At 48.9% G+C, this 27,857-nt stretch overlaps 2 protein-coding genes across 5 annotated transcripts in view; both read right to left on the bottom strand.

Moving 5' to 3' along the window:
• Positions 1–249: 249 nt before the first annotated feature.
• TXLNA (taxilin alpha) lies at positions 250–16,148 on the bottom strand. Of its 3 annotated transcripts, XM_058553529.1 has the most exons (11): positions 16,046–16,147; positions 15,275–15,484; positions 14,309–14,647; positions 12,597–12,688; positions 9,656–9,826; positions 7,999–8,193; positions 6,089–6,208; positions 5,800–5,874; positions 4,948–5,040; positions 4,435–4,530; positions 250–3,723 (listed from the first exon to the last, which is right to left on the bottom strand). In XM_058553529.1, exons 2-11 carry the CDS (start codon positions 15,450–15,452, stop codon positions 3,397–3,399), a joined length of 1,686 nt encoding a protein of 561 aa, XP_058409512.1. In that variant the 5' UTR covers positions 15,453–15,484; positions 16,046–16,147; the 3' UTR covers positions 250–3,396. The 3 variants fall into 3 exon arrangements, with proteins under 3 accessions (XP_058409512.1, XP_058409514.1, XP_058409513.1); XM_058553531.1 differs by lacking the exon at positions 4,948–5,040 and having other exon boundaries at positions 16,046–16,148; XM_058553530.1 differs by lacking the exon at positions 16,046–16,147 and having other exon boundaries at positions 15,275–15,750.
• Positions 16,149–18,954: 2,806 nt separating this feature from the next.
• The window catches only part of KPNA6 (karyopherin subunit alpha 6), a 51,374-nt gene continuing 42,471 nt past the window's right edge, over positions 18,955–27,857 (bottom strand). For both annotated transcript variants that reach the window (XM_058553532.1, XM_058553533.1), the window contains exons 11-14: positions 26,555–26,680; positions 26,111–26,238; positions 24,881–25,059; positions 18,955–24,263 (exon numbers count right to left, since the gene is read on the bottom strand). In XM_058553532.1, the coding sequence (XP_058409515.1) occupies positions 24,076–24,263; positions 24,881–25,059; positions 26,111–26,238; positions 26,555–26,680 (621 nt within the window). In that variant the 3' untranslated portion in view covers positions 18,955–24,075. The remainder of the gene's footprint in view (positions 24,264–24,880; positions 25,060–26,110; positions 26,239–26,554; positions 26,681–27,857) is intronic.

The following is a 27,857-nucleotide window of genomic DNA, read 5'->3' as shown; positions in this document are numbered from 1 at the left end:
AAATCATCTCTGACACTCCCATGTATATATGAGCATCATGCTAACTTTGCCAAGGGCTCCGCTCAGGCAGCTGAAGTGACTCTGCTAGTGTCCTGAGCCTGTGGGACTGCTGGAAATTGGGAGGGCACTCTGGAAAATGCAGAATACCAGGGCATGACCACAGAGCTTTGCAGCATATGCAGACAAACCAGTGAGGGCTGCATGGATCCAGAAGCGCCAGATGACCACGAAGGTCAGGAGAGAAACAAGTAAGGCAACAGACTCTTTATTTAATGTGGTTTAAAATACATCAAAATCAAGTCCCTGGCTGTTGTGAATACCAAAAGGAGACAAAAAAAAAAAGCTGTCAGCACAGCTTCAAACAAATCTGGGCGGCCAGGCTGGGCCATAAGGGAAGCAGTTATAGGGACAGAAGGCAGCACCCCTCCCCCAGGCAGGTGCCTGGCTGTCCCCGGGGTGACCACTTCTGTGCTGTGCAAGGTGGGAGGGCTGGAGCAGCAGCTGGAGGATCAGCTCAGCAGGCCTTGGCCCTCCCCACTAGACAGCAGGGCAGCTCCCCTGGCCTCCTGGTCAGCTCTCAGCAGGGCCACCATGACGTGGGTGAAGAAGAGGAAATAACCATCTTTGCAGACATAACATTCTCTTACAGAGAGTGCCTGAGCTCAGCCCATGGTCCAAAAACCTCACGGAAAACAAAACAAAACAAAAAGTGCTGCTGACACCTCTCATGATCTGGTGTACACAAAGCTCTAAGCTGGACAAGGTCCTGAACACAAACTACTGTCAGCAGAGCCAAGGGCTCTGGGCTGTGAGCCTCACCTGTTGTGGTCCTCTGGAGAAAAAGCTAGCAACCTAAGACACCAACACAGCTCTTGGTCCTAAAACTGAGGTCATGTGCATGGGACCTGCCGCAGTAAGGACGGCACTGGCCTTCATTCACCGATAGGCCACCTCCTCTGCATCTGGCCCAGGCTCCTGGCTGGTGTGGGCAGCACCCAGGTACCTGGGCTGACTTTGGAAAGCAGAGCAAGCAGAGCAGCTGTAGTGAGTGGTAAGATTTGGTCAATGGAGAAGGAGAAAGAGGAAGAATGGGATCCCCATCTATAGCCTAGGCTGGATGTCTAGGGATGGCTGGAGCTGAGAGTGAAGGTTCCACCCTGCCTACTGTTAGCTCCACAGTAGCTAGACGTGGTCTCAGAGGGCTGCTGTGCTGTGCAGCTGTGACCTCCTCAGCACCACACTGGGCTCCAACAGCTCCCCACTCCCACCCCATGGGCTTTAAGAGGTAGCTGAAGCGAGGCAGGCAATCAGGGGCCACTGCAGGCCTTCCTGCTCTCTTTAGAGGGGGCAGACAGAAGCTTCTGCCTCTTCCCTGTGCTTCCATAGCCCAGCAAACCCTGTTTGGGGTTGGCAGCTCTTATGTACATCAGACTGGCATAGGGGCTGGGGGAGGGAGAAGGCCTTACTGGAGCTGGAAGAGGCATGTTCAGGGACAATTTCAGACACAGGCACTGCAGAGGGGAGGAAAAGATCTTAGGAAACACTTCTCCACAGGAGAGCAGTATCTCAGCCAGGGATGGCAAATAGGCCTCGACACTTACACTGGCTGCGGGAGGAATCTTGAGAAATGAGGATATCCTGGGGATTAGTGGGAAACACTCTTAAACAGGTTAGTGTACCTACCATGGGGGCAGAGGGATGATGGTGTGCCATCTATTTGCCATCTCTGGTCTAAGTCATAACACGATCCAGGAGTACTTAACACTCTTCACGAACCTATTTACCTGAGGGATTAAATAAGGGCTGAAAGAGTGGGCTGGTTGTGGAAGATGAAGGGACCGTAGGATAAGGAACTCACTTCAAGGAAATACAGCAAGAAGCAAAAGCTCAACCATCATCATCTTGGTTTGTGGCCCCCCTCAGCGACACTGAAGCTGCAGATGGGACACAGTACCACGAGCCCTACAGAGCTCTGCCTCCTGATCCAAGACTCAAAAGTTGCTTTCTATAAAGACTGGCTAATGCCCTGGCAAGTTTGCAACCAGAACTTTCAGAGTATAGAGTAGCACATGTAAGGTACGGGCAGGGTGGGAGCAGTGGTTGGAGAAAAGACATAAATATCTGCAGCCGTTCTGCGGATTTCTGGGGCTCAGTCAATTGTTGAGTCTCATTCTTATCCCTTAGCTGGCGGGTAACAGGTGGGGGCTCCCACATAGGAAGAAGTGGGATGTCAAGGAGGACATACCTCAGCTCTGGGGCAACGGAACCAGGGCAAATCTCCACCATTGCACATTGGGGGTGGGAAAGGTGAGGGCAGGAAGCAGAAATAGACTCATAAAGCCAAGAGGGCATGAGAACTGCCGCATGGAGACAGTGGTGATGGAAACCAGCGGTGGCCTCCCAGGACTGAAATCCATAGGCAAGCTAGTGGCAAAGCCATCAGAAGCCTGTTCCTTTCTTACTACAACCTGATTTTATCAAACAGGAAACCTCAGCACCAACATGGCAAAGGTGCCAGGTGGGGTGGTAAGGGTGGTGAGGCACAGGAACCAGGCACCACTGCTACAGCACCCCTAATCCTTCCTCAGAAGACCCCCAATACACTGTCATGTGCAAAAAGAAAAAAAAACAACCCTTCAGAAAGAATCTTTTGGGTGATCTCTTGTCAATCATGTGTGCAGGCTAGAGAGGCACCTGTGAATGATAAGGCTACCGAGAAGCATCACTGGCCTGGTCCTGGCAATACCAGAGGGCAGGGGAAGTGGGGCCTGAGGGGCTCCCTACCAGCGCATCATCCCACACAGAAACATTCTCCAGGTCCCTTGTTCTAGGCAGGAAAGCAGTTCAATCATGAGCTCTGAGTGCCCCGCCTAGGCTCTGCCTCGGGAACCCTTTTCCAGGTCAAAAGAAGCAAAGAAGCTTCCAGGGGAGCTAGGAGAGCCAGCGCTGCCCCAGCCCCACAAACAAGAGAAACACAGTCAAGGCCTGGTGTGTCACTTGTCATGAGTCCTGAAGGGCAGGGCGGGAGGGGCCTGAGCCTCGAATCAGGCAGGGAAATGCTCAAGTCACTTGTTCTGCCAGCTCACTGCGATAGCAGCTACAGATGACAGCTCCTCTTTAAGGTTCTTCAGCTCACAGAAGAGCCAGACTTCATCTGTACACACCTCTACCTCCAGTGCAAGCCCATTTTACACTTAGAGATATAAATGTATGAGCCTTTGCACATATGCCATATGTATGTAAGACTGACCCACAAAACTGCAAAGTGTCAGATGCCAGCCAGGTCAGAGCACCCTGGGCCTCAGCACTGGACTGTTTAGTGGTGGGAGCCTTGCACGGGCCAGGCCTGGCTGGGCTGCTTGCTCCCTTCCCAGCAGGCCCCTAGCACCAGGCTCCCTAGGCTGTGGCGGAGGTGGGCTCCTGGGGCCCTGTGTGGCCTGATACTTCTGTGCTCGGTGCTCCAGGACAGCAAGGAGCTTCTGTGGCCCTTGGGGAGCTGGGTGCTTGGGCCCCAGGCCCCTCGCCAGCCAGCTCCTTGGAGGCAGTGGCAGCCTCTGGCCTTTGCTCACGGCCGCTGTCAGTGAGGGAGCCTGGGCCGCCAGCACTCAGGTCCTGTACCCTCTTGTTCAGGTCATTGCGCTCTGTCTGCAGTGCCCGGCACAGCTTCTCCAGCCGCTGGATTTTCACCTGCAGGCCCTCCAGCTCTTTGTCCCGGAGTGTTTTCTAGGGAGAGAAATGGGGCCTTCAGTGTCACGCTGTCAACCCCCCAGCCAACAAGGCCACTTGGTAGAAAACATTCATACTTGAACAGCACTTGGAGCAGACCAGAGTCAAAAGCTGGCCCTTTTCTAGTAAACAGCTCTGGTTTATACCAAGACTTAGCTGTCACTTGGGGACAGTGTGGTACAGAGAAGAGGCATGGCTTGGAGAAAACGTATTCGTCCATTTATCCACCAGATGACCTTGGCAAAGTACTTGGCTTTTGAGCCTATCTCCTTATCTGTTAAGCTGGACTACTAACATCAACCTCTCAGATCTCAAGAGAAGGTTCAATGAACTGGCTTATCTAAAACACTCAGCAGGATCTGGCATGCAGTGGCTACTCCAGCAGTGTTACTTTCTTCTCCTATATCTCAAGCCAGAAAGTCAAATTATCTGGGCCGCTCTGCATACAAACTACGTGCATCATTGGCAACCCTTGGTTTTTCTGCTCCTTTATTCCCTTCTTCCATTTTCTCTGTTTGCTTTCACTGCAGACCTATCACTGGGCTCCCCACCTCCCATGGGGAGAGAGCTGGCGGTGCCTTTGGACTTGGACAGATGTGCACGTGAATCCCAGCTCCCCTCATGCTCGCTACATTACTTACTGGTAGAACGTCTAGGAAAGGGCCCAGTGCTCATAACTGCACCCCATGCAGACCCCACTCAGCCCACCTCCTCAGCCATCTCAAGCAGGGCCTTGTTGCTGCTCTCCCACCGGGACCGGTACATAGTGGTTTCTTTCTCCAGCTTCTTGATCTTCTTAGTCATCTGGGTTATGTAACAGACAGAAGGAAATGGTCAGGGGGCCAGGCTGTCTGTGCATCCGTGTCTCCAACTTAAGGAATGGTCCCAAGGGAGCAAGGTATTATAGGGCACAGTTAGTGCCTTCGGTGTCACGTCAGGATGTCTCAAGTTAAATGCCCGCCCCCAAGAAGAGGAAATGACAAGAGTGCCCCTTCTCCAGGACAAGTTGGAGATGCCCAATCTACTGACAGTTCCTTGAGAAGGTGGAAGGGCTGTGATCCCTTCTACAGCCCCACCCTTGGTATCAACCACACTGTTACTGTAAACAGCTCCCCATGAGGCAGCCCAGGGACAGGGACTTCCCGAGGGCAGGCCCAGTGCTGAATTCTGAATGGAGCAGCTTGTGCCCCCGCAGCCTCACCCAGCCTGGATCACCGTTACCTTTTCCATCTCCTGTTTGAATGTGGTAAACACCTCACTGCTTTTGGAAAGAGTGTTCTGGAATTCCTCAAACTTCTCTGTGTATAGGGCAAGCTGAGTAAGAAAGAAGCCCACAGGTAAGACTGGGCTTCTCTGGATGGCACTTCTGGTCAACACACTCAGACCCATCCTTGGCCCTCTGGCCCAAAATTTCTATTGAGATACCATTAAAAATAGAAAAACGAAACAAAACTACGTATTTGGAAGGATATAATCCACAATGTTAAGCCTGGAGAGTAGGATTTAGGATGACTTATATTTGTCTTTATGTTTGTTTTCAAACTTTTCTTCCAGAATTAAGTATAATTTACATAATTAAATACAACTGTTCAGGCCGGCCCCGTGGCGTAGCAGTTAAGTGCGCACGCTCTGCTGCTGGCGGCCTGGGTTCGGATCCTGGGTGCGCATGGATGTACCGCTTGTACCATGCTGTGGTGGCGTCCCATATAAAGTGGAGGAAGATGGGCACAGATGTTAGCCCAGGGCCAGTTTTCCTCAGCAAAAAGAGGAGGATTGGTATGGATGTTAGCTCAGGGCTGATCTTCCTCACACACACAAAAAAACAACAGCTGTTCTATCCTCACCTCCTCAAAAGCAGCACAACACTTCCACCTAGGAACGAAGTCCTTCGAGCTCACCTAGCCACCTGGTCACCACCACACAGGTGCTGGGTGGGTCCAGAGAGAACAAAGGCTCAGCAAGGTCACCAACAGTCAAGGTGGTCCTAGAATGAGGGTCACATTTCCCTCCCCCTGGGATGGGGCCCAGCGAGGGGACCTTGGAGAAACAGGGTCAGGATACACACTGTCTTACCTGCTGCTTCAGGTGGGTCTCCTGCTGCTTCATCAGCTCGCACATCCTCTGGGACTCCACTGCCTCTTTGAGGAGCTATTTCCAAGACAGGACCCCAGACCCCATCAGAAGCTCCCAGGGGCTGTGTTTGGCTTTTTTTAGCCGTATGCACCAGAACCCACTGAGGCTTCCTGCTCTCAGAATGGTGTTTGAGGAGGCACTGTCCTGATCTGGCCAGGCAGCAACCTCTCCCATACAAACCTGACTACGAGCTGGGCCAGACCCCCCACCCCCGGGGCTTGAGCCTCACAAAATCCTTCTCCCGCTGGTGCCTCTCCTCTGCCTCCTTCAGCATCTCCTGGGCCTGCTGGAGCTTCGCATCCACCAGCTGCTGCTGCAGGTCCTTGTGTTTGAAGACTTTGTCGATATGCTGCAGGAAAGCACAGTGGGAGGGGGCCACCTGTCAGGAGCTCCCCTTCTCAGGGAGGGCCGGTGGCTGCAGGGATGGCCTACCTGTAGAGACCAGGGCCCCCTACCCAGCCTCCCATCTCAGTCTGACATGCTGGGGTCCCACGTGGACCCCAAGTCCCTGTAAGGTCTACTTCCTGACCTGACTGTGTTTCTCTCTCACAGTGTCAGTCCTGGGTGAGCACAGGGGTTTATGAATGAAACAAGCTCCCAGGAAGCCAAGTAACGAATACACTCAAACCTTCAGGCCCAAGAGAACACTCCACTGGGCTGACAACCCTCACTTCTGCAGCCCCCGACTCCCTTGTGAATGGGAAGGAAGGGCAAAAATGACGCCTCTACCAAGACAACAGCTTTGCAGGGCTGGCAGAGATCTGCCCTAACTACAGGCGAGGATGGGACGCGTGCATCCCGAGGAACGGCTGTCCTAACCGCGGGAGGAGCCCCAGGAGCCTGGACCAGCCGAGAGAGCAGGGACGGAGAGAAGGTGACGGACTCAAGCGCTACTTCAAAGGAACATCAACTGCAACAAGGGATGCGAGCAATTTTATGTATTTTTTGGATGTGGAAGGGAAGTGGGCTTGGGGACAGGCCCAGCATGGGACATGATGAATTGCAGTCGCCTGTGATCTAGGGTCCAGAGGCTCAGAGGGGGCAGGATGGGAGTGCCTGAATCTGACTAGGGATAGGGTGACAGTGAGGAGCAGCAGGACCTGGTAGACCTGCACCCCAACCCCCCCGGTCTTTTCAATATCTCGGGGGGAAGGAGGGGGAAGGAAAAAGAGAGTCCTCAGCATCTTGAAGTAGGCGCCTCACTCTGTGGTGGCTCAGGAAGTTTCCATGTCTCTCACTGCTGAGGGACAAGAAGCAAACCAACTCCTCTCAAACCAAATAAATCACTCACAGCTGTGTTCTCAGAGGACGAAGTACAGGAAAAGAAGGGGGGAGTCAGGGGAGGCCCCTCTAGGCACTGCACACCCATGATCGCCACATCTCACGCATCCCACCCACCACCACACCCCCAGGGCCTAGCAAGGGGCCTGGCCCTGCCCTATCAGGTGGATGCCAGTCTGCCTTTTCACGAGGAAACAAAGGCCTAGAAAAGCCAAGTGACTGGCATGAGGGGACCCAGAGAGGGATTCAAGTACCAGGGGTAGCAGCCAATGCCAGCTGAGCAGTGACATCCTGCCCTTTCAGGTGGCATGGGCAGCAGAGCAGCAAGGAATCAGAGGACACAGAGCCTGGAGTCCATCACTGACCACAGGTCCAGCTCCTCCCCTGAGAGTCCCAATTCTAAAAAACTCTGAAAACGTCATAAGCTAGGAGACAAACAAACATGAACTGTACCATTGTAAGGCTTTTTATAATCTAGGTGAGTATTCAGAAGTTTAACTGCATCAGTACTGATGTGTCTGATTTGGAAGTGCTGCCATAAGGCCCTGCTGGGGGTTGTAATACATAGTACATGTACGTATCTCCATTCTAAAACCTGGATAGTTCTAAAGATGCCTGGCCCTACCATTTAGGACAGGGCACTGTGGACCTGTGGTTGTACAGCTGCAGGCAAGTCTCCTCTCCTCACCTCAGTTCCTCGTCTATATGAGGATGCACAACATGACCCCCCTCCCAAGGGAGGAGGAGGAAGAATGGGAGAATGGGATGAAGCCTGAAAAGTGCCGTCCGGGCATCTAGCACACCCAGAACCTCACAATCCCCCGGCTATGACTGGGGAGGCTGTTGCTGACACCCTACCTCCTCTCGCAGTTCATACTGCTCAATCAGCTTCTTGAGCCTCTCAGCCAGCTCCATGTTCTCCTGGCGCAGCTTGGAATTACGCTCATTGTGCTGTTCCATCTGCAGCTGAATGTCATTCAGCGTCACCTGGAAGTGCGAGGTCACCTCCTTGCGTTTCTCCTCCTCCTCCCGGGCCCGCTGCACGCCTTCTTCCTGGGCAGAGAAGTCAGCCCTAGCTCCATCATCCACTGCTCCCTGGCCAGCCCTGCCAGGCTCCCCCAGCTAGTCCAGGGAGGGTCTCTATCAATAACCTTCTCTGCTCTCAACGGGAGGAGGAGCCAGGCTCCAAGACACTGTGCAATGGGGGGCTCCTAATGGACTTCTTTATACATCAGATGATATCAAGCAAGAGGTTCTCTTTCTAGAGAAATGCAGGCATACATGGAAGTGCCATTCTAAAGAAATCTGGATCTCCTGAAGCCTGTTCTTCCAGATTTCAGACTAAGTAGCCTTGTTTTAATGTGCTTTCATTCCTGTGCTCCCCCGTTCCCCCAACACCAAGTAGTCAAGATTCATTAATATCCAGGGTTGGCAAACTTGTGCAGAATTAGGGACTTAGACACTGTTGGTGGGAGGGTTTACTGCTTCTCATTTTGCAATCTGGCAAAATCTATCAAATTTTAAAATTTGCATACTTTTTGACCCAGCCATTTCACTTCTGAGATTTATCCTATGGATAAATTCTATATAATTAGCCAGGGATATATATATAACAAGAATTTTCACTGTAGCTCTCTGCATGTAATAGTGAAAAATTAAAAACAAGCCAAAAATACCTTAACTAGGGCACTGATAAAATACAGCATATCCAGATAACAGTGCTGTTAAAAAGAATGAGACAGCCCTATATAAACCGACAGAGAGAGAGAAGGCGTTGTATAAAGTGAGAAAACGGGATAGGATATGAAACAATACATGTATAACAATTTCATTTAAAAAACTGTAGGTAAGATTTTACACATAGACAGGAAAGTTAGAAGGCTGTACTTAAACTTTCATATAAGGAGGTTTACCCCCGTGGTTCTGCTGAGCACTAAGGTTGAAGGGGGGGGCAACTATTATCTTTGTTAGACTTTGTCACCTTTGAATCCCTTACATCAAATTTGTATTAAATTTGTAATATTTTCAGAGACAAACTAAAAATAAGCAATACCATATATTCATTGATCTAAACTTTTTAAGAAATATATATAAAGGATCCACATACAAAAACCATCTGGAGGCCACAGCAGTGACCGGGCTTTAACCAGACTGAGCGCCCCCCCCCCGCCCCCCCACCTTGGAGAAGCAGAACTTAGGGAAAGGGCCTCGACAGACCAACTCTGGGAGAAGAGCTGCTGGTTGGCGCTGGACGCTGGCTCATCTGGGGGCTGCTGCTGAACTGAGAACTCTGAAGCCCTGCATCGTGGGTTCTCCTTAGCGCCTGAGTCTTTACGTTACTGATGCAAGTAGCACGTGTCAAGTGGGTGCCAGTAGCTCTCTCTAAGGTAGGGCACTATTGGGGAAATCTATTTCTATACCAAAAGCCTGTGCTACTTTTTAAGGGGAGAACCCAGCAAAAGCAAGCAGAAGTCAAAGGGAACCAGTCGTCCCTCCCAGGGGCCGGCCGGCCTACCTTGAGGGAGCGGTTGTGGCGCTGCAGCTCGCGGCACAGGCTCTCGAGCTTGCTGCGGGCCAGGACGGCCTTGCTATGCTCGCCACGCAGGTGGTCCTTCTCCTGAACCAGCTGGCTCTGCTTCTTCTGCAGGAGCTTCATCTGCTTCTGGGAGTTCCGGTGCTCCTCCAGCTGGGGATGGCGAGGGCGGGTCAGCGCCCTGTGGGGCTCTCCCCACGGGGATCCAGGGTCTTCTGAGCTGATCCAACCTGGCCCTCTCCCCCAACTCAAGCCATAACACCTCAGGCCGGACACTATGTGGGTGCTTCACACCCTCCTCCCATTTACTCCTCACGATAACCCCAAGGGCCCCATCTCAAGGCTACAGAAATGGACCGTCAGACAGGACAAGCAGAGGTGCACAGCCAGCAGATCCCAGTTTCTTTCCCAGCCCTGACTCCAGAGATACAGCTCTCCAGTATCTTGGCCATTACACTCCCCCAACTCTCGGGACCTTGTGCCCTCAGATGAGACCACCTGCTACCCCACCTGCTACTCATCAACAGACCCCCATCCCTCCCTCTCACTGCTTTAACACTTGAGCACTGGCTCATCATTTCTCTCTTCACATGACTCCTATTATCATCTTGGCATTTTTATCATCAACAGACAATCCTTCTGACTCCCTGGCTTCACAGTTCTTAATCTCCTCGGACCCTGTCCTCTCCTCCCATGGGCCTACTCAATACTCAAATACGAGACAATTATGTAATGATAAATTTTCTAGTGGCCACATTAGCAAAGTAAAAAGAAATAGGTGAAATTAGCTTTAAGAGTATATTTACTTAATCCAATACCCAAATATTATAATTTCAACCTGGAATCAACATAAAAAATTTGAGATATTTTACATTGTTCCTTTTTTTCTTAGGTCTTTGAAATCCGATGTGTATCTTACACGTAGAGTACATCCAAATTCAGACTAGCCACATTTCAATCTGGGGCTACTGTCCTGGACAGCGCAGGCCTAGACTTTGTCATTACCTGGAACTGCACTCACCTCCATTATCTCATCCCAGGCCAGGACCACCATCACCTATCATTCTAGCTCATTCTCTCTAATCTGTGGTCCCAGAGCCTCTTACCCTACTTGATCTCCAATCCATTGACTCAATCATCCTTTCACTTTCTTTCAACCCTCCTTTAAATAATCACTAACCTTCTTACCGGGCTTACATTTCTTACACTCTCAACTCTCTTCCCCCTTTTCCTAGCAAAATCCCAACCCTGGCACATAACCTCCTGCTTACTCTGCACTGGCACTGAAGCAGCCCCGCTTGAAGACTCTCACTTTACATTCATGACCACCACTTCCAGGAAGACCCTGGGCTGCCTAGTGGTCCTCCTATATTTCTCATGTTATTCACACCCCTCTTCCAGACAACTCTTTCATCCTCCTTTTCAAATCTCCTCCGCCCCAGCTAAAACTATCATCCCCATCTCCCTGAGAACAAAGGAGCAACCAGAGGAGCAGGGGCACAAGCTCCATACCTGCTGGGCCCTCTGCACCTGTCCTCTCCTCCAGCCACGAGGACCCCTCTCTTTGCACCCCGGACCTCACCTCCTCTCATTTCCTCTTGAACATCACTCTAGCAACTCACTTCCTCCTCTCTTCCATCATCAATCTTTCCCTGGCTAGATCATTTTGAAAGGGAGGTATCTTTTTCATATCCTTTCTTTTATTTAATCATTATAATAAGCCCATTAGACAGGTATGACTTCCCCCATTTTACAGATGAGAAAAGTTCCTTATAGGAGAATTCCAGCTAATAAGTGTGAATGGAATGAAAGAATTTAAAAAGAAGTCCTTAGGGGCTGGCCCCGTGGCATAGCGGTTAACTGCATGCGCTGCGCTGCTGGTGGCCTGGCTTCGGATCTGGGGTGCGCACCGACACACCGCTTGTCAGGCCACGCTGTGGCGGCATCCCACATAAAGTGGAGGAAAATAGGCACGGATGTTAGCTCAGGGCCAGCCTTCCTCAGCAAAAAGAGGAGGACTGGCATGGATGTTAGCTCAGGGCTGATCTTCCTCACAAAAAAAAAGTCCTTAAGTAATGATCTTCAGTGGATGAATCTGTTAATTCACATTCTGATGGGGAACCTGACAAAGGAGGGCCCTGGCTGGCCCATCAGAACCCACTGAACAATCTTCCATCACTAAAAGTAAGATGTCCACACTTGGTTTCTCCTGTGAGGCAACACGAAGTTCCGAGTACCCACCTATGAAAAATTCCTGTTAGAGAAGTTGAACCTGAATTGGATCAAGCTTCTAGAGCTAAGTTCCACTTTATTTACAGGAACTCAGGGGATAAAGGAGCAACTTAAATGCCACCAGAAAGCTACAAAGTGGGGCATCCTACAGGACAACTGATTTGCAATAAGTCACTGTCATAGGAAAAAGAGGGGCAGGAAGAGGAAGACTATTTTGAAGTAAAAGGAAAAAAAAGTCGTAACAACCCAATATAATAAATGGACCTCATTTGGACTCTGATTTGACCAAACTGACATTTTTAAACAATGCGGGAAATCTGACTGCAGACTGGGTATTACAGACTATCAAGTGATTAGTGTTCCTTCTGTGAAGTGTGATGATGGCACCGTGCGTTTTCATATTTTGGGAGGACGCATACTGAAGCACACGGGCGAGACAAGATGGTACCCGGGACTCGGGCCAGGAGCTCGGGATCCACCACTGGAACATGAAGCCTCTCCTATTACTCTACATCTTACCTGAAGAGGCTGGTTGGGACCTGACTCCCCACTAAACAGACGCGCAAAAGGCTCTGAGAGAAGTTGGACAGGAATTAAGCCACCCACCTGCCCCTGCACCCCAAACCCCACACCAGGTGGCCTGCTGACCTTCTGAGGCAGGGAAGGTGCGAGGAGAAGGGGGAGAACTGACCAGTTCAGCATACTTCTTGCACAGAGCTGCCAGCTTCTCCTCTGGGGTACTCAGCGTGTTCAACGTCTGCATCAGCAACGTGATCTCCTTCCCTGCAAAGCACAGGGAGCAAAGGCATGTACCTCCTTCTCTGGAGGTCCCCTCCAGGCCTGGGCCCACCATCTTCCACCCGAGGCAGCCCTCCCTTATCATACTTGATATTTCTGTTTGTTGAACTGGCTGCCTTTGCTGCTAGACTGTGTGCTCCACGAGGGCTGGGACCAACTCATTTCTGCCCGTTACTATAGCCCCAGTACTGCCTCTAGCGCCCACCCCAGAGGACAGGCTCAGCAAATGCTTATGAAATGAATGACTGAATCTCTGTGGAATCTCCTTGGTGAGCACCAGGACTGGAAGAAAAAAAACTGCCTGCTCTACCAACAGATGAAAGAAAGGTGTCCCACCAGTGAATGCAGGGCTACTGTTTCAATATAAGGAAGGTCCTTCTGAAAGAGGAAGGATGCAAAAACGAACAGGTCTCCTTGAGAACTACTAGACTCGTCAACACAGGCAGCCAAACAGTGAACTTTAACATGAGTATACCTTCCAATATTTGATGCTAAGGTGAAAAAACAACAACAAAAACCACCCTCTTTAAATTAGAATGGCAGGTAGAGGTGGGGGAGTAGGAACTAAGACATGGGCATAATATCACCTAACTTTGATTCTTTAACATACACTAGCCTGAGTCCAATTTTCCCACTGTCACCTGGAGGGCCGGCGTACAGAGTACAGCACGAGGCTCCTGAAGGGTCAACCCTGGGAGGCTCCGAGATCAGGGTGGAGACTGGAAATCGCTGGCACACAAGCCAAATCCAACCCACAGATGGGTTTTGTTTGGCTCCCAGCATATGAGTTGCCAAATGTTAGAATTCTGGACATTTCATGTAACCCTAGATTTCTGGCTTTTTTTTTTTTTTAATTTTATTTATTTATTTTCTCCCCCAAAGCCCTAGTAGATAGTTGTATGTCATAGCTGCACATCCTTCTAGTTGCTGTATGTGGGACGCAGCCTCAGCATGGCCGGAGAAGCGGTACGTCGGTGTGCGCCCGGGATCCGAATCCGGGCCGCCAGCAGCAGAGCGCGCGCACTTAACCGCTAAGCCACGGGGCCGGCCCATGGCTTTTCTTAAAAAAAAACAAAAAGGAAAAGCTGGCTACACTTAGCCTGTGGTTTTACATGCAACGTTCTGGGACCAGGCGGCAGTCAACCCTTTGGATGAAGTAGGTACTCTCTTGGTCCTCATGGGGCCCCCCAGCTAGCTTGGCTCATTTGAGTTTTCAACCCTGGTCTAGGCCAATTCTCTTACTGTAGAGAAACAAACATTAAGGACTAGAGAGAAGAAAGGTCTTGCCCAAGGTCACAGAGCAGGTTAGAAATGGTGCTGGCTGACACAGGAGCCCACTCAGGTCTCCTGCTCTCCACTTTGTCAGAGAGCGTAAGTTGGATTTCAGTTCCTACTTGCTCCCAAGGCCAGAAGCCCTTGCACAGTGAACAACCTGCACACTTCTATGCAATGGCCCCAAAGCACTGGCTTTGATTAAACTAGCGGGACTCTCTGCTCTGGGAAGCAGGATTTCCTCTGAATCCTGGCAGAGCAGGCTAGCCCAAGGAATGTCAGGTCCAAACTTCTCCCCCTCAGCACCCTCACAAGCAGCCGCCCTCTGCTCACCCAGACCCTTGGCTTTCTTCTTCTCTTGTGGCCTTCGGTGGTCTCGGTCTCCGACTTCGTCACCTGCCCGGATCTCATCTGTGCCTGGCTCCCCCTTGGAGGTCTCCTTCTCACCATTGACTACTGGGGTCTCTGGCTCAGGCTCCCCATTCCTCGAAGCATAGGTCCGGGACTTCTCTGCATCTTCAGGCTCAGCAGGCTCACCTTGTGCCCCGTCCTCACCTGGGGCCCCCTGATTGTTGTCCACACAGTAGGTACTCAGGATGTCTTCCAACTGGCGGCTCAGCTCCTCAGACACATCACGGAGGGCCCCGGACTGAGCAGTTTTGGCTTGTGCTCCTACACCAGGAGAGGAGGAGGAGCAGAGTGAGAAATAAGATGGTTATACCAATGGTTGGCGTTTTTCAGGTCCAAACTTACTAGTTTGGGTGAGATGTTGCCTAACATCTTTAAGCCTCAGTTTATTTACCTATAAAATGATATAATTATTTCTCACTGCTGCCCGATTGTGTTTGAGTATAAAAGAAATCAAGTAAGTAAAGCATCCAACATAGGGATGGCATGTAGCAGTTCAACGTCTAGTCCCTGCCCTTCTCCTCCCTGCAAAACTCATTTCTTACTATTAAAAAAGTTCCAGAAATGCCTCAAATATGAACAGCAGTTACCCACTGGTGAATAAGGTGTTTCTAACCTGGATTTGCTGGCTAGGTGTCTCATCTGACTGCTCCCTGATTTAATCCTGTCAGAGCCTTCTCTCAAGACAGTTCTGTTCCTGTGCTTAGGGTGGGGGCTCTACCCACTCCCCAGGAAACGGTGGGGACCGCACAGACTCAGCAATGTCCTCTTCTCATTCTACATTTCCTCCTTCCTGGGTAAACAGTGGCCCTGCCCTCTAACTCCAGAAGCTAGACTGGCGAATCACAAACTCCTCCCCCTGCCCGCTGGAAAAGCAGAGCTGGCACACACCCTCAGTCTTCCCTGGAGCCTGGCTGGTGGAACTTTCAGCTTCTGTCGCAGGAGCCGACTGGCCGGGCCTCCCCTGGGCTCCCTCCGGTCCTGCTTCCGGTTGCCCTGGGGTGCTTTTTGGGTTGGAAGTGTTGCCCGATTGCTTGGCAGCCCCATTCTTTTTGTCTTGGTTCTTCATTGTGGTTTGCAATGCTAGGTTAGGAGCAGATCCTATAGAAACAAGCACACTTGCTATTTTCCAGACTAAGAAATTCTTCGTAGCCTGGATCAGAAATCTCAACACTGGGCGCACAAAGCTTCTTAAAACAAACTGGCCGGCCTTCCCCGGAGGGAGCCAACGGTTCCCCCTGTCTCTAGCCAGTCACAGGAGCCTGGTGTGCCCAGGCAGGTTTTCCGGGCGCTGCTCCGGGAGCGAGGAAGGAGAGGCCTCCTTTTTCCCGAAACCACTTCCCGGGGACAACACGGGCCCTCACGCAGGCCTACCGCGGGACAGGCTCAGGGACCGAGACTGACGTGGCGAGACGCTCCATCGCCGGTCCCTCCCCGCCCCCTAGGCCCCACGTGGGGCCCCCAGCGCGCGCCCGCGCGCAGCCACCCACACCCCGCGCGCCCTCCAGCCGCGCGCTCCGCCCGCGCATGCGCACAGGTCTCAGCCCTGCCCCCCGGCCCGAGCTCTCGCGCAGAATCGGCGTGTTTCCCCGCACTGGCCGAAAGGGTTCAGGTCCACAGACCGTCTGATCGCCTCGTCCCTCTAGCCGCCGTGGTACCCACCTCAACGCCAACGTCCCGACGGCTTCGCCCGCTCTGGCCTCGCACCGGAAACCCTGGGTAACCGCTGCCGGCAGAGCCGCCTGCTCCCGCCGCAGCCAATCAATAGCCGGCGCTCTCGCGAGGCTTGCTGGGAAAGATGAAGCGAAGGCAGCCTCTGAGGCCGGTGAGTTGGGAAGGCGGGGGAGGGAGAGGACTACAAGTCCCTCCATGCACTGGGGCTGACCCCAACTCCCAAGATGCAGTAGGAAGGGGTTTAGTCTTGGAGCCCGATACCCAGGAGGTCCGAAAGAAGCAGGTCATTTTGCACAAACATCAACGTCAACCTCGTTTCCATTACGCGGAAGCTGTGATTCAGCTCTCAAAGCCTTGCCCCTGGCTGTTCTTTCTTACATGCCTCCACCCTTTCTGCGAACATCTATGACTATCTAGGAACTCTGAGGACAAGGGATAGAATACTGGGGCTGGGAATCAGGAGATTTGTATTCCAGTCCTAACTTCATCACTAATTTGCTGTGTGACCAGGCATTTTTTTCTTTTTAACAATTTTTATTTATTTATTTATTTTTCCCCATAGCCCCAGTAGATAGTTGTATAAGTTGCACATCCTTCTAGTTGCTGTATGTGGGACACTGCCGCAGCATGGCCAGAGAAGTGGTGCGTCGGTGCGGGCCCAGGATCCGAAGCCCAGGCCGCCAGCAGCGGAGTGCGAGCACTTAACCTCTAAGCCACAGGCTGGCCCCTGGCATTTTTTTTTTTTATCCGAGGGCATCAATATCCGTATTCAAATAGAAGCGTTTAATAACAATAGCAGTTCTTTGAGCGCTTACAGTGTGCTTTCTCAGTGTCTACTAGCTTAATCCTCATAACTAAGTACTATTTGTTATTCCCATTTTATAGCCAAGGACCGTAAGGCAAAGGTTAGATAACTTGTCCAAGGTCACATCGTTATTGAATGGTTAGAGCAGAGATTCGAGACCAGGAAGTCTGGCACCAGCACCCATCTTTAACTACTAGACTACCCTGCCTCTTACCCAGAAGAAATAACCACCATGGGACGCTTTCCCTGACGATGACTTGTGACTTGTGAAAGTAGGTTATATTTTTTCCCCTCTCCATTACCAGCTTGAGTCCCTCTTTGGAAAGGGTAAGGGGGCCCTGTAAGGGGAATTTTGGCCTCAGCAGATTCCTGAGCCTTTTCTTTGACTGGCTCATTCTCTACAAAGTCTCAGTTGCACTGGGGCTAAAGGGGAAAAAAGCCAAACTTTTCTCCGCAAGTGATATCACAATTCTTTATCCAGTTGCCTAGAGGTAATGGAAAAAAAACCGACAACTCTTGCACATGGAATTTAATGTCTACATGGTTTGGCTTCTGTTTCTAGCCGATCCTGCCCATCCCCTCTGCCTTTTTTGCTCCAATTATACTTTTATTTCCAGGATTTCCTAGGTTTTTGCAGGTGCTATTCCACCTTCCAAAACGGCCTTCTGGCAAAAACAAAATCTTTTGAAGTCCAGGTCAAAGGTCACTTCAGAGCCTTCCCAGTGCTCTGCAGTCTGTCCTGGCTCCCTAAGTCTGGATAGAGGTCTTATTACAGCATTAGTAACAAGGTGTTGAAATTACTTGCTTTACAAGTCAATGACATTGCGAGAACAACAATGACATTGGCTAAATTCTCTAGTCCTAAAGCCTAGCATCATTCTGGAGGCAGAGAGTTTTAAATTGTTGTGCAAATTGGGCATTGTTTTAGGGCTCTTAAGATGTTAAGTATTTTCCCCAGTTAGAGACTTCAGGGCAGTTCTCTTCCACATCCCTTAGGCAGCAAGAGTTTGCATTTTCCAGGTAACATTGAGAGGCAATATGGTATAATAGTATAATGGTCAAACTCAAGCTCTGAAAGGTTTGGAATCCAGGTCTCACGAAACCAAGTCCCTGCTTATTTCCAGAGAAGCACGTTGGAAATTTCTTGAGAAGGTAACATATAAATCAAGCCTTGATGGATTTTCATGGGAAGAGGATGTTCTAGGCAGAGATAAAGAACATAATAAGCAAGAACAAGGTATGCATGGGGTGAAGGGTGGAGTGGTGTATCAGGATCATCAGTGGCCTACAGGGGCCACCTGGGTAATGAGTAGAGCAGGCAGGCAAGGAATAAGAAAATTTGATAGAAACATGGGTTAAAAAGTTACTTTCTCCTTTGCTGTAAAAGAGAATATCACCAATATTAGCATCTGCCAGAGTCAGTCAGGGAGACCATTGAGAATGGCGGTGATTGTGGTAAAATGGAGCTCTTGCAGATTGTTTTCAAGCAGAAACTCAGGCCCAGCAGTGCCAGATATTTTTCAAGATAGATATATCTTTATTTTTTTAAATGTTGGCAACAAATTAAACCTTAAACACACTCTATCAGCCAACCAAAACCCTCCTTTTGGGTTGAACCAACTTTTTGTCTGTAATCTCTGCTTTAGGAACTGATCTAAAATGAAGTGGGTAGTTGTGAACTGTATGACCTCAATGGGCTCAAAGGGCTGTGGAATGGTGCTGATGAAATGATGTCAAAATCCTTTAGAGAAACTCTAGAAAATATGCCAACTAAACTATAGTGACAAAATGCAGATGCGTGGTTGCTGGGGGTCGGGCAGGAAGGAGGGATTCCAAAGGGGCATGTGGAAACTTCTAGAGGTGATGGATATGTTCACTATCTTGATTGTATATGCCAAAACTTATCAAATTGTACATTTTAAATATGTGCCATTTACTCTATGTCAATTATATTACAATAAAGGTGATTTAAAAAGATTCTCTATAGCAGGAGCAGGCTGTTGCAATTCTTAATTCCACTGTTAGGCCACAAGTTTAAACACCCTCTCCTCATTCGCTTCCACAAAATCTAGGATCATTCCAAAGAAGACGATTTAGAACTTTGCAACAGGTTTTTATTTTTGCTTTATATCTATTACAGTGTTTGAAACCTAAAGAAATACATTTTCTCTTCAAATTTGGATGTGTATATAAATATCATTTGTCTGGACTCAGCACACTCAATGCCATGGTTTCTTGGCCTATGTCTGCTCTGAAATAATCAAGCTTTGTCTGTCTACCCAGGGGCCCTGAGAACATGGAAAACAGCCAGTTTACAGTTCTTGGAAAACTAAAAGCAAATGAATTTGGAAAGAAAAACCAGTAAGGAAAAGGGTTCGATTCACCTTCCTTAGGTTTGTAGCTGGGAACCCAAGCTGTTTCTGAGGGACAGCCAGTCTGTCTTGGGTGGCTAAGACCTCACAGCCCCTTCACTTCTTTAGTGGTTCAATCAAAGGCAGTTCCCACAAAAGCTGGCCAATACCTAACTCCAGGGCCTGAAGGTTCTTGTAGAGGTGGGCTCTTTAAGGCCATCTTGTGAGTCAGAGGTTCCTAGCCAGTCTCAGGCTCTAAGCTTTGACTTCCTTCACTGCCCCCAGGGCATGGCCAAGTTTTCTCTCCCCAAACCCAGGGGCTGAAAATCTGACCTACACAGGGGAGCAGGGCTAGTGTTTAGCAGAAGGGTTCAGGTATGTGCTAACGCAGACGTCAGCAGTTAGGCTTGCCCAGAAGTAGCGAGGTAGGCCCAAAGCCACTGAAGACCTTTATAACACACTACACAAACCTTTCTCCCAGGGTGTTCTGGGCCCAAAATTTAACACTGCTTCTTCTAACTCTCATACCCAGTTTTGGTTCTGCACATAGCCCAGGCCTGATGCAAAATGCCCTCTGAGAGGAAAATAACAGCTTTAATTCACAGACTTGGTTGGTATTGACCTCAAATTCTTCATTTGCCGTGGTCTTAAATCTGGGGGTGGGGCTAGGGGCTAGACAATGGGATGACTGAATCATTTAGGAAGGCCTTGGTCAAAGAGCAGCTAGTGCCTACCATATGGATCTCCGCAGAGCCAAATTCTCAGCTTGTTGGCTTAACAACAGAATCCAAAAGTTAAGACAAGAAAAAATACTGGACAAGATTGGTCTAGAATGTGCAATCCTAAAACGGCTGTGGAAGAAACCCACTCTGGGCAATTTTTCACTCTCACACTCACTTTTTGGATAGTCCTACCTGGAAGATGTTGCTACTGGTTATGAGCGTTTCCTCAGTTCAGTGCACTGAGCCTTGCACCCTTCCCCAGCCTGCCAGAGAGGCAGATAGTCATACACATTCCTGAGGCCCCCAACCAGCCTGTTTTCCCTACGTATCCCTGTAGTGCCTGCAGGGACCTGGAGAACCTGACTCCCTGCCTTCAACTGAGAATCCAGAATCTCACCCCACAAGATGAATCTACTGAGGAATACCCAAAATGATGGATACCAAGCTGAGTCTCACTGAGAAGAGATGTGGCCTGAACAAATGAGCTGAGGCCTTCAAAGAGGGGCATGTGGGATGAGGAAGTATTCCCAGGCATTCATCTCCTTCCCTTCTAGTTTGCTAGAAACAGGGGTAACTCTAGGATGTAGAAAGAAGGCAGTAGACTTGAGAAATGGAAATCCAGTTCATTCTGATAGACCATTTTCATTTTAAACTGGTTTGGCTTGAAAGAAATAGCAAGTCAGTGCCTGAGAGCCTTCCTTGCTCTTCCTTAGCTAAGTACAGAAGCAGTTATAATCTGTGCAGTTCAGTTCCAAAAAACAGGGCTCCTGGAAAGTGGCTTCTACAGCAAAGAGAGAAGGAGTAGATCTAAGAGTTCTAGGAAAAGGGGGAACATCAAGGGTCGGGTCCCTGAAAGCTGAGATCATTAATGCCTGCTTCTTAAAAGGGTCATTTGTACCCACTACCCCAAGTGACCAGGCTGGCCAGATGAGGGTGGAACCCTATGGTTCAACCAGAAGGTTGCAGCCAACACCAAGGCTAGGCAGTCACTGGGGACAGCTCAGAATTGAAGGCAGGCTTCTAAGACCAGAGACCTTGTTAGTACTAGAAAAGATGATTTTGGGGTGGGATGTCCAGAGGGGCTGGCAATAAATAGCTGGCACTGTTCAAAACAGTATTTGAACACACTAGTTAAGAAGTAGGCTCCTTGTTCCCTTAATCCACACCTAGATACTTCCACCTCCACCAAAGATCTTAAAATGGATATACCAGCCATATTGCAAACATATGAAGATTCCAAAAACATGTCTTATCAGGCTATTCCCTACACCAGGCCGGGGAGCCCTTCCATCTCTGCAACGTCCATTCAGAAATCTACCAGAAAGCCTTTGACCTCTCCTAGGCCAGGGTCTAGAGTCCAGATGGGAGCTGCCCACAAAGAGTGGCTGTCAAGCCTGGGCTAAAGAAATAATATTTTGCTTTCCAAGAAAGCCGAGAGAGAAGACAAGACACAAAAGATGATGTTACTGCCTCTATGGGCTGTAAGAACTTTGCCTGTTGACTAAAAAGGAGTTAGAGGACGATTATGGGAAAACATGGTCTAAGGAAGACACTAACAAAGGAAAGCTCCTAGAGGCCACTTAATCTGATGAGAAATCTGTCATGTTGTGCCCTGGGAGACACTTCAGTCTTTGAAATCCTTGGAGAAAACTGGCTTTAAACAGAAGCCAGATCATTAAAAAAGTCTTCCATCTGGTATAGGACCCAGATCTGAAGTGAAAGTAGATTTTGGAGGAATAGTTGGGAAAAGCAGGATGTGTATGTCTCACAATAAGAATTTGGCCCCAATAGGACTTAACTATTCTTTGAGACGTACAAAGTAGATCCTACTAAAGTGCTCTGCCCTTTGGACAAAGACAACGGGGGGGGAGTAGCTTTTGTCTGAACTGGAAGAGAACAGTTTTGTAATGAAGTCAGCAGGCCAAGTGAAAAAGGTCCTGCCCCTTGCCTACCTGTGGGATTGGGGGTTGGCAGTCACCAATCCCAAGCTGAAGAGTAGCATGTGACTCACTAAGGTGGTACAGCATTGGTGTGACTTTTTAGTGATAACCACTAGCCCCAAACAACCTTTCTCAGAAAATGGCTCTGGAGTTGGATCTTGACACTAGAAAGAGAGGGCAAATTCAAGACCAATGGCCGACAATGAGCACCTGAACTTAGATCTGTAATGAGAGGGGCATGGATTTCACCTGAGCCAGAGGGGATGCACAGGAATAGGAGCAAGAATGGCATTGTTTCTGGGGAAGGGAAGATACAGCTTGGAGCAGGGCACCTCTGACCAAGCACAGTGGGGAAGCAGGGGCAGGGAAGATTGTGCCTTCAGCTCCACAGCTGGTCTATACTTAGCCAATTACTTCCTCCACCCCTATCCCCAACAACTGGGTTTGACTATCACAGGTAATCCACTAAAGCATAGGCAAGCCACTGAGGCACTGCACTAGCTTTACTCAAAGAGAAAAGAAAAGGCATTAGGATTATAATTGTCACAAAGAAGGGCAAAACCCCAACCAGATACAAGGAATCCAAATAGGAAAGATATCAATAACTCCCACAAAAGTCCCGAGGCTGCTAAGTTTCTGTGATAATAGGAGAGGCAGCCGTAAGTGATAAAGTATGTGGACAAGGGCCTTTGAGACTGAATCTGAGAAGCCAGACTACTTTGTGGGTTTCCTGATCTAAGCAGGATGCTCAGCAGTAAGGACTAGAGTGGTAGACTTCACCAGGCCCTGGGGCCATCCTTGCTCCCTCCAGGTACTAGGACAATGAGACCAGGCTGACCTGCTATATAAAGGTTCCAGAGCTAAGGGTTGGTCCCAGGTGGTGGCACAGAACCCAAGCAGAGAGGAAAAGGACCACATTCAGGCTTCCTGAGTGAGGGAGCTTCCACATGTCTTTTTGGTCTTCCTCACAGTATCCTACTTAGAGAAATTACAGACAGTTCTTCCTCTTGAGACCAATTAAGATTGACCTACCTAATATATAGAATATAAAAAAATACAGAACTTTTTGACATTCTCTCCTTTGGAAGTAAAATATACATGATCCAACTATGGAAGAGGAAGAAGAAGAAAGGCCAAAGGCAGGGATCCCTGGCTATCCCAATACATGACACTCTCACTCCAACCTCCTCTGCAACTTATGGGTCACTAGAGCAAGGACTTTCTCCTCAGGAGAAAGGAAGGACCACAGCCCCCTGTCTCATGCTTAGGAGAAAATACAGCTACCTCAGAGGTTTATTCAACTCCGAGGGGAAATTTCAAGTAAACAAATGAAGTTGGGTCGCACCATTGGAAGGTGGGTAGGAAACATGGGATCAGTAGCGACACATGGGAAGCCCTATCTGAAGGCCTGTGCTCCTCCCCTCCACTCCCACTGGTGTCCTCGCCCCAGGAGAGTGAGGGGGATCTCCCAAACTAAAGAGGTCTGGGAAAGGGGTTAGAGGGAAGAAGGAGGTCTTTGTCTCATGGTGAGCCCCCCTCAGCCTCTAGTCCCAGACAATGCTGGCAGCTGGGATTCCTAAAACCAGGAACTCATGGCTCTTGGAAAGAGCAATCTTAATACAAGAAAAATGTGCAAAAGAAAAAAAATTAAATAACTCAATCCAAGCATACAAGATTAATATTCTGTCAGAGCAAGAACACTTTGTTTTGGATATCTCCCCTCCCCACCCCCACCCCCACCTCTGGAATATTCCATCTGCTCAAGTACCCAAGAGAAGAGTTACACAGATCAGGGCAGAGGACTGGGAAGGATGAAGGAAGATAAAAGGCGAGGAAGTCACCACTAAAGAAAAAAATAAAAATAAAAAAAAGGTGCAAAATTGATTACCTCAGTCCTCCTTTGTCTACCCCTGGGCTCCTGGGTTAAAGACATATGTGCAGCCAAAATATAGCATAAGGAAGAAAAACCCAACACGTCCCCTTCTTGTCACAAAACCCAAATGTGAGCCTCAGATGGTTTTGTCTGTCCAGAGGGTGCTCCCTCCAGGGAAGGGGGCGGAGCAGGTCAAGAGCACAGTTTCCAGAGCAGCAGAGGTGTGTGGTGGCTAATGGTGGGGGGGCTGGTTTCCCGCCCACCAGAGGGCTGCTTTTCCACTGGTTGGTGGTGCTTCCCATTCCCTCCCCTCCCCGGAGGCAGACATTATAGCTGGAAGCCCTCCATGGGGGCCTCAGGCTGCTGGAAGATGAACTGCTGTTGCGTTTCATCCACTTGGGGAGCCAGGCTGCTATCATCATCTTCTACACCAAAGTAGTGCTCAATGAGGTCGAAGGCCTTCTGGTAGATCTCCTGGTTCTCATGGCTCTGGAGAAACTCAATTTTATCCAAGCCTATGGTGGCAAGAAGGAAGGAGGCAGAAGAGTAAACTTGGAGTGCTTTTTTATGGGTCCATGAAACAAGCTATTTTTCTTTCCCTGAGCTATGTTAGTGTTTATAAACACCAGTAATACGATCAGATCTCTTTTTGATGTGAAAGAGGAGCGCCAAGATCTTTTCCCCCAACTATATAACCCCAAAGTGTCAGTTATAAATCAGAGATTCTAGTCCCTATTCTGCTTTTAACTACCTGTGTGACACGGGCAAATCATTAGTCTCTCTGAATCTCTGAGAGATGAGTGATGAGTCAATCCAGCACTCTTACTGGAATTTGCCAGAAACTCAGATGAAAACAGGCCTTCCAGTGCCTGATTCTATTATCAATTCTGGAGCTTTATTTTTTTCCATCTATTCCATACCTACTTATTGGGGAGAGCCTATAAGAAAGAGAACTGACGTACTGCTCCTCAAGGGAGAAGGAACTGGTGGGATACAACCTTGCATTCAATGATGACCCCAAAAAACACACACCCTCACATATGTATACCACTTTGGAGACCTACAGTCCCCAGGTTCTGACCTAGAACCTCTCTACTTTAGGCAGAGGTGAGGTTGGGGAGAGAGCACATACCGTAGGCTTCCTCGATGAGGCCACAGTAGGGATTGACCCCTGAGCCACTGCGCTTGCCCTCTTGCTCTCCAAGTCGAAGGATGTTTTCTAGTCCATTGAGGGCCACTTGTACAATCTTTGAATCCATCACAGTCAGCAAGTCACACAGGGGTTTGATGCAGCCCAGTGAGACCAGGTACCTGGGGGCAAGAGACCAGGCAAGTTCTAAATTAATGCAGGGCTAGGGAGGTGCTAGGTAGGTGCTGAGGGGACTGTGGGTCTCTCTCATCCATGTCAAGACTCTCAGCAATCCACTCTTCCTGAGCCTTCATAACCACCCATCCTTTATCTTAAGCTCTCCACCCTCCCCAGTGCTGCTGGTCTAGTTCATTTCAAGCGGAAGGCTGCCACAGATTCCTCCTCTTAGTCTCTAATGTCTCCTTGCTGCAATATTATCACTCTGAACACATCATTTCTCTGCTTAAAATTGTTCACAGTCCAAGCTCTACAGGTATGCCAATAAAGACCCTCTAGAATCTGGCTCCCACCCTCCTTTTCTAGCTTTGCCTCCCATCACTCCCTTCCAAGGACACTACATTGCAGTCAAACATGTAAATGTCTCCAGATTTCTGATTCTTGTACCTTTACCTATGCTTTTTCCTGTCCAGAAGGCCTTTGACCTTTTATAACCCCGTATTTTTCCTTCAAAGCTTAACTCAATGGCTATCCCTTTTCTCCTAAGGCTTTCTGTATACTGAATATACTCCCCTCCTAGGCTACAAGCTGAGGGCAAGACACTTGTCTAGCTCCCATCACTTCTACTCATATCGATAATGGAAACTAAAATCAAAGACCACACACACACAAAATAGCTTTCTATTTGCTTCTCCCAAATATCACCCTCAAAACAATTTTCTGAAGAAGCTGCTTTGAATGAGCCACAGCATGGTTCTCCTCCATTTGTATGGATAATTAAGAATTACAAAGATTTAAATTCTCTAGAGGGTAGGAAGAAGTAGAGGAGAGAAGGATGTCTGTGTCACAGGATTCTATTCCCCAAGAGGGAAAAGAGGTACCTGGTCTATAGGAACCTATTGCAGTGCCACCCTAGCAGCTTACCAGTTAAACTCTACTGCAGCTAGACAGGGACAGACCTATCCCAGAAAAAGCAGTTTAGAGGTCACATGTAAACCATGAGCCAAGAGGGAGAGGACACACATCACTCAGGACAATGGGAAAGGAATGTGATACCTGATCTGCTCAGGGGTTCCTCCTGACGTGGCATTGGTGATGGCCCAGGCTGCTTCTTTCCTTGTACGGAACTCTGCTTTCTGAAGGATTTCGATCAACACAGGGAAAATATTTGCATCTATGACAGCCTTAGAGAGGATTTGGTGGGGGGGATGGGTGAAGAAAAAAAAGTCACTTAAGAAGAGAAAGCAAATCCAGCCCAAAAATCAGCTAAGGTTTAGACATCTTCCCCTTCCTGGGAGGCCTCCCTTGTTCTTCTCATATAGGTGATACGCTACAGAGGAACCTGGCTTGCACTACACAAAATCTTTGACCTCTATTTCTAGAGGGAAACAAACTCTTTCTTCTAGAAGCAAATATCCCACAACCTCTCATGTTCCCATGCCTTCCCACCTGCCAACCCCCCCGGCCCCTGCCCCCTGACTCCCCTCCTGCTTGTTCTACCTGTATTTGAGCCCTGTTGCCAGCAGTAATATTTGAAATGGTCCAGCAAGCTTCCTTCCGGATTGACTCCTTGGAGCTGCTCAGCAAGTGGAGGAGGCAAGGGAGGGCTGAACAGTTAAGAATGACCTAGAACAACAAAAACACAGGCAACAAAAGAAAAATTAGTTAAATTGGACTTAATCAAAATTAACAACTTTTTTAGGGGTTGGCCCAGTGGTGTTAGTGGTTCAGTTTGGCGTGCTCTGCTTCGGTGGCCTGAGTTCGCAGGTTTGAATCCCGGGTGTGGACCTATACCACTCATCAAGCCGTATTGTGGCAGCACCTCACGTACAAAATAGAGGAGGACAGGCACAGATTTAGTTAGCTCAGGGCCACTCTTCCTCAAGCAAAAAGAGGAAGACTGGCAACAGGTGTTAGCGCAAGGCCAATCTTCCTCACCAAAAAAAAAAAAAAAACTTTTGTGCATCAAGAGATACCATCAGAGAAAACAGGCAAACCACAAAATGGGATAAAATATATACAAATCATATATCTGATAAGGATTAATATCCAGAATATATAAAGAACTCTTACAAATAAACAACAAAAAACTTAACAACTCAATTAAAAAATGGGCAAAGGACTTGAATAGATATTTCTCCAAAGAAGATATACAGATGGCCAAAAAGCACATGAAAAGATGCCAAACATCACTGAACATTAGGGAAATGTGAACAAAAACTGCAATGAGATACCACTTCACACTTATTAGGATGGCTATTATCAAAAAAACCCAGAAAATACAAGTGTTGTTAAGGATGTGGAGAAACTGGAATCTGGTACATTGCTATTGGGAATGTAAAATGGTGCAGTCGCTGTGCAAAACAGTATGGTGGTTCCTCAAAATCTTTTTTTTTTTTTTTGCTGAGACAATTCGCCCTGAGCTAACCTCTGTCACCAATCTTCCTCTTTTTGCTTGAGGAAGAGTCACCCTGAGCTAACACCTGTTGCCAATCTTCTTCTATCATGTATGTGAGCTGCCGCCACAGCACGGCCACTGGTGAGAGGTGTAGGTCCACGCCCAGGAACTGAACCCAGGCCACAGAAGCAGAGCATGCCGAACTTAACCACTAGGCCACTGGGGCTGGCCCCTCAAAATCTTAAACATAAAATTACCATATGATCCAGTAATTCCACTTCTGGGTATATACCCCAAAGAACTGAAAGCAGGGACTCAAACAGATACTTGTGTGTCAACGTTCAATGCAGCATTATTCACAATAGCCAAAGGCAAAAACCACCCAAGCGTCTATCAACAGATGAA

The sequence above is a fragment of the Diceros bicornis genome, chromosome 13 (assembly GCF_020826845.1).
Source record: "Diceros bicornis minor isolate mBicDic1 chromosome 13, mDicBic1.mat.cur, whole genome shotgun sequence".
In the NCBI taxonomy this organism is placed as follows: Eukaryota; Metazoa; Chordata; class Mammalia; order Perissodactyla; family Rhinocerotidae; genus Diceros; species Diceros bicornis.
Note: the sequence above shows the minus strand (reverse complement) of the source record. Positions and strands in the feature narration are given on the sequence as shown.